General features: G+C 50.2%; 2 protein-coding genes and 1 long non-coding RNA gene across 3 annotated transcripts; 2 read left to right on the top strand and 1 right to left on the bottom strand.

Annotated features, from left to right (window-relative positions):
* Positions 1-3534: 3534 nt before the first annotated feature.
* C15H20orf141 (chromosome 15 C20orf141 homolog) lies at positions 3535-4629 on the top strand (the record flags this gene model as incomplete). Its single annotated transcript, XM_007195820.2, has 2 exons — positions 3535-3806; positions 3892-4629. Coding segments are annotated over 2 exons (507 nt in total), but the record flags the coding sequence as incomplete, so codon positions are not given.
* A 214-nt stretch (positions 4630-4843) lies between these two features.
* TMEM239 (transmembrane protein 239) lies at positions 4844-5329 on the top strand. The gene has a single exon (XM_007195819.2). It carries the CDS (start codon positions 4844-4846, stop codon positions 5327-5329), a length of 486 nt encoding a protein of 161 aa, XP_007195881.2.
* Positions 5330-6060: 731 nt separating this feature from the next.
* LOC130704920 (uncharacterized) lies at positions 6061-9851 on the bottom strand. The gene is made up of 3 exons (XR_009005483.1): positions 9804-9851; positions 7841-7962; positions 6061-6551 (listed from the first exon to the last, which is right to left on the bottom strand). It is a non-coding gene; the product is annotated as an uncharacterized LOC130704920 (long non-coding RNA).
* Between the last annotated feature and the right edge of the window lie 1710 nt (positions 9852-11561).

The raw sequence follows: 11561 nt of genomic DNA, 5'->3' as shown, positions 1-11561 counted from the left end.
TCTAACTTGCTCATCCCTTCTGTTCTCCCTGCTCAGCTGCTGCCTTTGGCCCTTGCCATTTGGTTGCCTGGAGCTGCAAAGCCACCAAGTCCGGAAGCAGGGTCTAGAGGTGGCGGCTTTCAGGGTGCAGGTACTTGCACAGCCAAATCTCTAGCCCTGGGAGCCAGGTGGAGGCTTTTTCATGGCCTCACGAGAGCAAGGATATGCTGCAAAGCACAAATGAGCAAGACTGAGCTGCACTGCGTGGAGATACCTGCCCCAAAGGGATTTTGGCTTAAGGGATGGTCTGGGACTCTCCTGGCTGCTCCCCAGTGTGGTCAGGTGGCTGGAGGCGGAGATGATAGATGACTTTGGTGCCACACAGGCTTAATGTCACATCCCACTTCTGCTGTTCATTTTGTTTGCGTATCCTTGGACGGTAATTTTACCTCTATGAGCCTCAGTTTTCTCATCTGTAAAATGGGAACAATAATATCTTCCTCTTTGGGTTGCTGTGAAGTGAGATAATATGTGGTTTCTGGGGGCCACTACCAGATGAATTAAAGGTAGGGAAACAGCTTAACACAGTCCTCTTGCTCCCACATACGTAGATGGAATAAAACATTATCAAGAGAAAAGAGGAGGGGAGGCTATGTGTCTGGCTGTACAAATTGAGAAGTAGCCAAATCTGCTGCCTCTCTGTGCCTCTTAATCTCCTGTCCCTGGTACTCGCTCCCCACTAAGTGCTCTCCCTATGATGCAGGTGAGCTTTGATGGGGACTCCTGTGGCACCTAGATGCATCTCCCCACGTGCCCATCTCCCCTCACCACTACCTCCCCCAGCTATCTCTCTTTTGTACATCAATGTCTTCTAGAGCCTTACTCCTCAAAGTGTGGCCAAGGACCAACAGCATCAGCATCCCCTGGGAGTTTGTTAGAAATGCAGAATCCCTGCGGAGATCTACTGTATCAGAATCTGCATTTTAAAAAGATCCCCAGAGGATTCAACCCCAGGAGATTCAGGTGGGCTGAGAAGCACTAGATGGAGGTTTAGAGCAACTCCATCTAAAATGCATGAGATTCACAGCTTTCTGAGTTTGATGGTGTTTGACGCTGTTACTGGAAATTTTATCTCAAGCCGTAAGAGGACATCCACGTAACATTAGGAAATTGGTATTTCATTCATCCTGGGAGGGTATATTCCTGATCTCCACCAAAGGACCCTATATTGATTTGCTTGTTTTAAACGAAATCATTTTAATTGAAATACTACAGAATATAATTTTTAAGACCTTTTTAAAAATTTTTATTTATTTATTTATTTTGGCTGCACCAGGTCTTAGTTGAGGCACGCAGGATCTTCAGTTGCGGCATGCAGGCTTCTTAGTTGCAGCATGCGGAGTCTTAGTTGTGGCATGCATGCAGCATCTAGTTCCCCTACCAGGGATCAAACCTGGGCTCCCTGCATTGGGAGCATGGAGTCTTACCCACTGGACCACCAGGGAAGTCCATGCAGAATATAATTTTAAAGGTAAATCACATATACGTCTGTAACAGGAGATTATTCTCTATGCTTCTCTATTCTCAAGTCAACCACTTTTAGTTCTGTTTGTTATTTCTTCTTGTATTTACCTTTATGCTTCTATTGCTATTTCTTGGATTTTTATGTTTAGATGTTATCTGTGGATTTCCTGCTATGGAATTAAGGATTTAGCTTTCCTACCACCCCTCCCCGCAACATACACCAAAATACACACACACGTTCCCTCCTGCCATCCTCCCAAAAGAACTAAATCTCTGGAGTCAATATTCAGTGCTTACATTATGACCATGTAAAGATTACTGTTCAACTTTTTTTGTTCCCTGGAGTTAGCAAATACTTTGTTTTATCATTTGCTTTGTTTTCAAGGCACTAGTTGCTAATTCAATCCCAAAGGTTCCAACAGAACTAAACATTTTGCATATGTCTAAAAACAGCAGATAATCAGTTTCATTTTCTTCTGGAGACATCCCTCTTGGAGCATCTATCTTTTGATTCCAGGCTGGGTTGCTTGCTTTCTTTACCTGGAAACATAGCTGACATCCCAGGTCTTTCTCATCATCACTCTCCTGTGTTTAGCCTCACTTCTTTCTTAGTTTAGTTCCTTATTTTTCTGAAGCACATGCTCCAATAGCTTCCTAAGAAAGAGTGTATGCAAGGTCAAGTTTTTGAAACCTTGTTTGGCTTAAAATGTCTTTATTCTACCCTCATACTTGATAATCATTTAGACAGATATGTTACTAGGTTGTAAATCATTTTCCCTCAGAATTTTGTGGGCATTGCTTTATTGCTCTGGGAAGACTCAGAAAAAGGCAATCAATGAATGGTCCCAAGGGCTGGTGGCATTGGCTCTATGGCTGTTGAGCTCATCACCACCAAAGATGTCGAGGTCACCAGGCTTGAATCTTTGAACAGAATCCCCTGGAGGCAGATATGCAGCTGGACCCTTGCTCTGTCTCCTCCTCTCCTAGGGGCTGTATGGTCACTGTCCCCCTACCCCTACCTCCATCAGTTTTCCTTCGAAGTATGATATGTGAACAAGGATTAAGTTCTCTCAGTTATGACCCATTTCCACTCTTGCCTCTCAAGTCACTAAACTGAACCTCTGTAACCATTTACAGATTATTAGTGGAGATGGGTTTCTTTTCCAGGTGACCAATCCCTTCATACATGTTCATTTTCCTTAATTTCATTCTTGGAGGGTAACCTTAACCTCCAGTTTTGGGTTTACTATGCTGTAGTCCTCTTACAGTCACATTCTCTGTGCCATTTCTGGAATGCCAGTATACAGAACACCTCCCACAAACAACAATGCTTCAAACAGCTAAACAGCCCCTTCCTGCCCCACCCCCATTTAGTAGGTCACGTGGGAGCCCGGCCCCAGAAAGCCTCAGGTTGCTTCCTAGCCGAGTCTATCTCTGCATTCGAGGACTGCAGTTCTGAAAAATCCCCCACAAGAGCCCACAGTCCTCACCCTACTTTCAGGGGAGAGAGCTGGGGACAGACAGATTGAGTGACTTGCCCCTGGACACGCAGCCCCGGGAACCCGCGAGACAAAGCAGCCCTTCCTCCCCTGGTAAGCTGCCCAGGTGGTGATGGGGTTATAATGCCTTCTTGGCAACTCAAATCCCCACCGGAGGGCCCTAGGGCAGAGAATTAGCAAAGACAAGAGGATTAGTCTTAGCTCTCAAAAGTCAGACCTCCCTTTGCCGAAACTCTGCCTAAGCCACCAGCTACTTATGAGGCCAGAGCCAGCATTAGCCTGCTCCTTACCCCAGGTCCCCACCTGGCAATAGGTCACAATGCTCCAGCTGCCCAACCCACCAGAATGGCTGACTGAAGTGGGAGGGGGTGAGGAGGGTTTGGTGGGTAGGTGTGTGGGGAGGGGGAGATTTCTAAGGAGCCCAGCTCCCCACTGCCTGAGCTCACCCTTGAGTGTCTGCCAGGACCCCACCCCCTCCCATGGTCCTCCTCCCCATACTCCTTCCCAACCCTAGTCCTTCCTGTAACCTCCATCTCCCTCCGTGACCCGCCTCTGCTTACCCAGGCCCGAAGCCCTTGCTTATCCTATCCCAGTCCCTTCCAGGGGCGTGGGTGCTGGGGAGGGATCGGGTAGCCCAGTGGGTCCATGTGTGTCCTCCTGGGGCCCTAGCCAGGCCCAGGTCCTGGACAGTGTCCTAGGGCTGGGGGCACTGGGGCTGACAATTCGGGCAGTCTTTTCCACAGCTGGCCCAGCCTCGCTGCTGCTGCTACTGGTCAGCTTCCTGGCCTTCGACCTGCTCCACCGGTAAGTGGACAGCAGCCTGGCAGGTTGGGCAGGTGAGCAAGGGGTCAACCTCCCAAAGCCCAGCTGCCACACTTTCTCTCCACAGGCCTGCAGGTCCCACCTGGCCACAGCACACACATCTCACAGGGGGCCAGAGTCAGGGGGCCGGCGAGGGTCCAGGGCAGCTGGAGGCTCCACTCCTGCCCACGGTGGCAGTCACAGGACGACTCAGCCTCCAGGAGGCTCTGCTGCTGCTCCTGGGCCTGGGGCTACTCCTGGGAGCCCGCGGCATGCCCTTGGCCCTGCTTGCCCTGGCTTTCTGCCTCCATCCTTGGGCCTGAATGCCCTCCGGAAATACACTGACCATGCTGTTTCCTCAGGCCTCCTTTCCTCCACCCTGGTCTGGGAAGGCGGGAGGATACTCCTTTATCCCCCAGACTGCACCTACCTTGGGGGACCTCTGAGGTCTCCCCACAATGTGGACAGTAGATACCTAGGTCTGAGTCCAAGGGCATCAGTAAAAAGTGAGATAAGGGACAGGGAGCCCAGTGCAGGGTATGGGAGCCATCTCAGAACCTCTAGGTTAGGGGTGGCTATTCTGGCCTCCATTGTGGTTCTAGAGAATGAGGGTCCAGAGAGAAAGAACTGCAAGAGAGTGGAGCAGGACTGGATATCGGCCAGCATGGAAGGGAGGGATCCAGAGAGGTCTTTCCACAAGAAAACATGAGAAACTACTACCAGGCTCCCCTGCCAGCCCACAGGGTCCATGAAAGAGGCCCAGGTAAGCCTCACATCCTGCAGTGTTTCATCTCTTGGCTGGACCCCACCCTAGCCCGGGTCACAATGGGGCTCCTTTGGGAAGGGTGGGGGCAGTGAGAGTGGGGGCTCAACTCTGGCTGGGGGCTGCAGGAAGCAACATGACCTAGGTGGCTCTGCCCAGAGGTAAGACCCAGCCCCAGCTCAAAGCCCCACCACACCCATGCTGGTACCCTCCTGACCCCTGCACCCTCACCCACCCTGAGGTCCCAGGCATCTCCAGGGCTGCTCCTGCAGCTGGCATGGCCCTCTCCGCAGGTGCACCAGCAGTGATGCAGCAGCTGCGAGCGGAGACACATGCCATCGGGGCTGGCGAGGGGCCACAGCGTGCGGTGCCCTGGTTGGCCTGGGTCACGCGGGAGGGCTGGGTGCGCTGGTGCATGTGCCATGTGCCCCCAAGCTGGACCCAGTGGTGGACCACATCAGGCTGGCGGCAACCGCTGCAGCGTGTGCTGTGGGGTCTGGAGGGGATGCTCTACCTCCTGCTGGCGCTGATGCTGTGCCACGCGCTCTTCACCACCGGCTCCCACCTGCTGAGCTCCCTGTGGCCCGTGGCAGCTGCAGCGTGGCTCCATCTGCTGCCGGCTGTCCTGCTGCTGGTGCTCAGTGCCCTCCCCGCCCTGCTTTTCACGGCCTCCTTCCTGCTGCTTTTCTCCACACTGCTGAGCCTCGTGGGCCTCCTCACCTCCATGTCTCACCCAAGCCATGCTCAGGACTTGGACCAATAGAAGGGCAACCCCATCCTGCTGCTTGTGTCTGTTGAGCCCTGGCCTAGGGCCTGAAGCCCAGGGGAGAGGGAGGGCAGTTGGGACCAGGGCCCTCCTGCCTCAGCAGGCCACAGACCTTCAGTCCCTAGTTGGGACTGGTCAGGGCATGCATGATGTTGCTGGAACTGGCAGGGTAGACTGGCCTGACCTCTGGGCACTTCCCTCAAGCTGATGCTGCAGGTACTTGGCAGGGGGGGCAGGGACTTTGAGAAGAGACGTTAGGGCAGAAGGCTTAGCCAGGGGCAGAGCTTGACCAAGCCGTCAAGAGCTCCCACATGCATGTGGTGACACCACTGGGGCCCGCTTAGCAGCTGGCAGCATCTTTTTCTTGCAGCTGCTCAACTATCTCAGCTTCAGACTCATAGAGAACTACTTGGGTACCTCTGTATTTGCCATTCCCCCCACCAACCTCCTCTTTCCACTTCCCCAGGCTTTAGAAAGGGCCCACTGACAGAAACTTAGCTAAGAGAGGGCTAGCCAGAAGCCTCATGGGACCTCAGCCAACTCACCTTCTGGACCTTTCTGCCCAAGCATTCCCCACTCCCTAGACTTCCTACCTCCTGCCTCAGTCCACATCCCCACCTCTGGGAAATGGGCCAACCAGTGTAGTGGGGTTCCCAGAGAGCACTTACTCTTTAAGACTCCTGAGGTCTGCTATGGAAAAACAAACAAGAAGTCCCATTTCACCCACCTATGCAATGTGTGGCCTTGGCCAATTAGTTTTTTTGAGCCTTGGTATTAAGTGGGTCCTGTCATGGAGCTGTTGTGAGTCAAAGGCAATAATACCTATGTGTGAAGTACTTTGAAAAGACCAGAAAACTGTACGATATTGTATTGAACTCTAAAGAGCAGAAAGCTTCTCTAGGCCTTCAGAGCAATGTTCTGTCAGGGATACAACTGGGGCCCTACCATGGTAAACAGAGGATGGACGAATGTGAACAAAATGTAAAAGGTCGTATGCCATGAAATCTCAAAATATGCAGGTGTTGAACTCTTCTGATTGTGAAATGCTTGGGGCTGGGGCTTGGTGCCAGGAGATGTCTTGTACAGCTATGTGAGTGGGGAAAGCATGGCCCACAGGTTTCTAAAACCAACCCAACAAGCTGCTTACAGCACCAGGAGGGCCTTGGAAGGTGGCATCCCTTGATGCCCAGGATGCTGGCTGTTCACACATCAGCTAACCCTACAAATAAAACAGTGAGTGATCAGTTACTACAGGTAAGACATTTGATAGATAAGATCCACCACCTGACCCCCACCCCACTCCAGACCTCCACCTAATCCCTGACCCTCCCCAATCTAGTCTTGACCCCACTATATACATAACCCTAAAATCCCTGCTCCTAAATCCCTCAACCAAAAGGCCCCTCTCCTGCCAGCTAAATACTCAAGCCCTGGGGACCAGCCCCTAGAACCCAGGTTCATTTTTGCTAAAACCCATTCGCTGCGGAGTTTCATAACTCTGCAGGCCACTGGTCATCAACATCAGCACCTGAAACCCCAGACACAGTCCTTCTTTTTTCCTTTCAGTTCTCCCTGAAATATGACCTGGTAGCAAGGGCAAGGCAGGACATGGAGGTGGCATAGCTTCATGGTTAGCACAGGCTCTGGTGTATTAGCTGAGGCTGGGTTTGAATCCCAGCATTGTCACTTTCTAGCTCCATGGCTTTGGTAAAAATTGCTAAGCCTTCTTGAACTTCATTTTCCTCTTGGTTAAAACAAAGGCAAGAACACCTGTCTTGGGGCCCCTGTGGGGCACTTGGTATGTGAGGCAAAGTTTCTGGACTGACTCCTCACACCACAAACTGTAGCTATGCTGTTACCATCCCATTTTAGAGATGAGAAGTCAGGCACAGGATAGCTACTTGCCAATGGCAAGGCCAGGTTGTTTGAGTGCTAGTCCAGCCTAACAGGCTACTGAAGGGAAAGCAATGGAGGAAGTATAACCTAACTGAAGACCCCAGGGCTTCTCAATGCCTGTTCTTTAAGCTCCTGTCAGAGATGAAGCCAGGATGCCAATCTTGGGCCCATCATTGACTTGGCCGTGCATTGCTAGCCAGGGACATGACTCCGGAGCCTTGGGGCCATTCTGATTGAGAGAGGAGGTTTTGGCCCAGACTAGACACACTGGGGGGCAGGATTTTGGCAGGAGCAAGGAGAAGGCCTTCTTCCCTTCCCCCCATAAATATATATCTTCTACCCTCCTGCATTGCTGGTGTGGGGTAGGGTGGCACAGCCAGACTGGAGAGCAGATAGGCAATACTTATCAAATTAGATCAACACATACCCTGTGACACAGAAACCCAAAATGAATTCTCACAGAGGCCCATAATGGCCTTGCTCCTCAAAGTGTGGTCGCAGGGCTAGCAGTATAGGCATCACCTGTAAACTGGCTACAAATGTAGAGTCTCAGGCCTCGCCCCAGGCGTGGTGAATCAGAACCTGCATTTTAACAAGACTCCCAAGGGATACCTGTGCACACTGTGAGAAGCGCTGCAGGTGAGGGGATATGTTGAGGGGATACGTCTGAGAATGATGATTGCACTCACTGGTGGAGGCAGAAGATGGAAAATGTGAAACATGGTGGATGAGCACTGTGGAGAGGAGGCAGCAGTTAGAAAGGGTGGAAGCTATATGGATTGATCTTGAAATCCTAGTGTTGAGTGAAAAGAAGCTGAATGAGAAATAATGCAATTCTTTTCACACAAACTTAAAATGCATGCCAACAAAACCAGACACTTTTTTCTTCTTTTTTTTTTTTTTTTTTGATAAGAACAAAAAATAGAATGGAATGGCCAACTCTAGAGCCAGCCAAATGGGATGGAGTATACAGATAAAAGGAAATAAAGTGAGGGACCTTGCAGAGAAGAAAGAAAAACATAACTCCTGAAATTACTTTAAATGTAGACAGTCATCCATTTAGACTTAAAACGCTTAATAATGCAAGCCTGGGGAGAATGAACATGATGGAATTAAGTTCTAAGCCCTTCCGTTTGGGCCAAGAAGGGAAAGCTGTCCCACTGGCCTCAGTGACCTGGGAGGTTGGGTGAGCTTTCTTTGCCGGCCCTACCCCATCCAACCCCGCAGCGGGCTCAGATGGGGTGGGGTTCCAGTAACGCTCGTGGCCTGGCCAGAAAAATAATCAGATCAGGCGGAGCATAAAGAACCGGAGTGGAGGAGGTGTCAGCCGCGAGGGGCCTTGCATCTGAGAAAGCAGAGAGAGGATCCACAGCGGCCACACACGCACCCTGGGGGGCGCCTAGGAGCAGGAGCGCCCGGTAGGACTTTCCTCTGCCCCAAGGACCGGGGAGCAATGAATAGGAGCGGCCAGGATGCGGGAGGGTCAGAGAGGGCGGTGTCAAGGGGGATCATAAGGCTGGGGGCTCCACTTGAGCTAGAGTTGTCAGTGGCCACCCTGGAGAGAAGAGTGGTCCCTGGAAGCGGGCGGTGCGGCCCAGGGAACCGCTCAGGACCAGCTACGGGAAGCCGGGAGGGGGCGCTCTCACCCAGACGCTTCTGCGCCGAGGAAAGGGGGCGGCTCCGCCCCCGCTAGAGGGTGAGGGGAGCAGCTCTACTCGCCGAGAGTCCGTGGCCACAGAGGAGGAGGGGGCGGACTGGGTCCTTGGGGGAGGAGGAGGGGGCGGACTGGGTCCTTGGGGGAGGAGGAGGAGGAGAAGACCTGCGCTGCGCTGGGAGGTTGCCCCAGGAGCGACCTCTAGGCTCAGGTGCGCCGGAGAGGGGTCAGGGCGACGGCTGGAGAGCGCCGAGCTCGCGCGTTGACCGTGGAGGCACAGTTGGGTGGGCATGGGCCTGACGTTGGGAAGTAAATCCCTAGCCTAGCCAGGGATCAGAGGGCTGTGGGCACCCACACAGGGAAAGTGCTAGCCACCCCCGTAAATCAACACCTCCCCCCACCTCCACCCCACCCCCGGAATCGCAACCCCTTGACTCGGCGCATGGCTTGCTCCCCTGGCGGAGACCTCCAGCTCTGGCTACGAAGAGTCGGGCTTGGCTGGGTGTGGGAAGGAAACGAGGAGGGGGAGAGGTATCTCCCGGGCCGGGCCGTCAGTGGCGGAGAGGGTAGATCCTGGGGCCAGAAAGGAGCATCTCCGGCCCACTGGCGGCTTCATTGACTCCTCAAAATCTCCTTAACCCAAAACTCTAGCCTGAGTTCCCCAGCCTGAAACCCAGAGGCATCGAGGGCAGAGCTCATGAGAATCCCGGAGAAGGAAGGGCCCAATCTAGTCGGCTTTACTGTCTCCTACTGCTGTCCCAACCCTAGTCCATTATTCCATTCTTCCTGGGGTAAAGACCTGTCTTTTGTGAGGTTCTGTCAGGATTTAGATGCAACCAACTTTGGACAAGTTATTTTCTGCTGAGCAAACATTTCTATTACGTTTCAAATATTTTCCATCTTAAAAATAAAACAACTTACGAGCTGTAACTTTTATCGTATTTTCTGGCCTGTGTCTTCAAATATCTAAAACCAAAAAAGTTTTAAAAATTGATACGTGATACTGTATACTTGCAAAATATTTGTAACATATATGAAAGTTGTGAAGTCCTCTAAACCCAAGGATACCACATCCATCTAAAAGCCAGATGTTATGAGGATAGGTCCTCTTCCTTTGTGTTCATCTTCTGACTATACAAGCTGGAATTCCCAGACAATGGTATATGGAATTGCTGTTCACAGGTAACTTTGACTTGATCCTGATTTTAAAAGAACTGCTTTTAAGTTTCCACCATTAAGAATTACTGTGGAGTTTTGATAGTTAACCTTTATCCAGTCAAGGAAATTCCTTTCTACTCCTAGTTTGCTAGCAGTTTTGATCATGAGTGGATGTCGAATGTTAAAAAAATTTTTTTTTCTTCATCTACCACAAGGACCACTTTTTCTGCTTTATTCTGTTTATATGGTGAATTAAATTTTTAGGTGTCTTTTAATGTTAAACCACTCCTGGATATCCTGATTCCTTTTTTTTTTTGGCCAAACCGCACGACTTGTGGGATCTCAGTTCCTGACCAGGGATTGAACCAGGCCATGGCAGTGAATCCTAACCAGTAGGCCACCAGGGAACTCCACTGGTTCCCTTTTAATTGACATATAATTCATACATTTTACATATGAATAAAATGCACAAATATCGAGGGTATGGCTCAATTTAAAAAAATTTTTTTTTTGCCCTCACTGCACAGCATGCAGGCCAACCTGGGATCGAACCCATATCCCCTGCATTGGAAGGGAGGTCTCTGGCTCAATCAACTTTTACATATTTGTGTGTCTTGTGTGTATCCATGTAACTACCAGCCAGATAGAACTTTTCCATCATCCCAGGTAGTTCCATCATGCCCTTTCCCAATCAATACCTCCCCCAAAAGGTAACCACAATTCTGATTTCTATCACCACAGATTAGCCTATTCTTGAAATCATGCAGAATAAAATCATATAAAATGTACTCTAGTTTCTGGCTTCTTTCAACATTACATCTGTGAGATTTAGCCACGTCGTTGCATCTATCAGCATTTTGTTTTCCTTTATTATTATCCCATTGTATGGGACGAATATTTATCCACTCTCCTGTTGATGGACATTTGGCTTGTTTCCAAGTTTTGGCTACTATGAAAAAAACTTCTATGAATATTCTTGCACAAGTCTTTTGGTAGATCTGTCTAGATGTACTCATTTCTCTTGAAGTGAAATTGTTGAATCACAGAGTACATAAATGTTCAACTTTAGTAAATGCTGCCCAAGAATTTCCAAAGTGATTTGTACCAAGCAGTGGTTCCACTGTGTTTTTCAGCCTATCCACCTAATTCATTGTTTGGAGTTTCTGCTCTTTCCTGGTCATCAGATATGATATTTACATTTCTGTTTCTCATTTTCACTTTTGCTTGGGTGATTTCTGAGAGGAGGGTTCTAATCAGTCTCCCACATGGGCTCGGGAGCTTTTTGTTTAGTTCCAACCACTTAATGAGTGTCTACCCTGTGCCAAGAAATTGTGCAAGGTATGTGTCTTATATCTCCAGGAGTAGATGAATGTTGAACATACACATGAATGTGTGAGACTGGTATAGGTGAGATCTAGCCAGATTCCAAACTGCATATAAAATACTGACAATTTCAACTCAGCCCTTGATATTTCCCAATCCCAAAGAGCTGCTGACAACAGAGAACCCCTCCAGGGTCTT

The sequence above is a fragment of the Balaenoptera acutorostrata genome, chromosome 15 (genome assembly GCF_949987535.1).
Source record: "Balaenoptera acutorostrata chromosome 15, mBalAcu1.1, whole genome shotgun sequence".
In the NCBI taxonomy this organism is placed as follows: domain Eukaryota; kingdom Metazoa; phylum Chordata; class Mammalia; order Artiodactyla; family Balaenopteridae; genus Balaenoptera; species Balaenoptera acutorostrata.
This window is presented reverse-complemented; position numbering and strand designations above follow the sequence as displayed.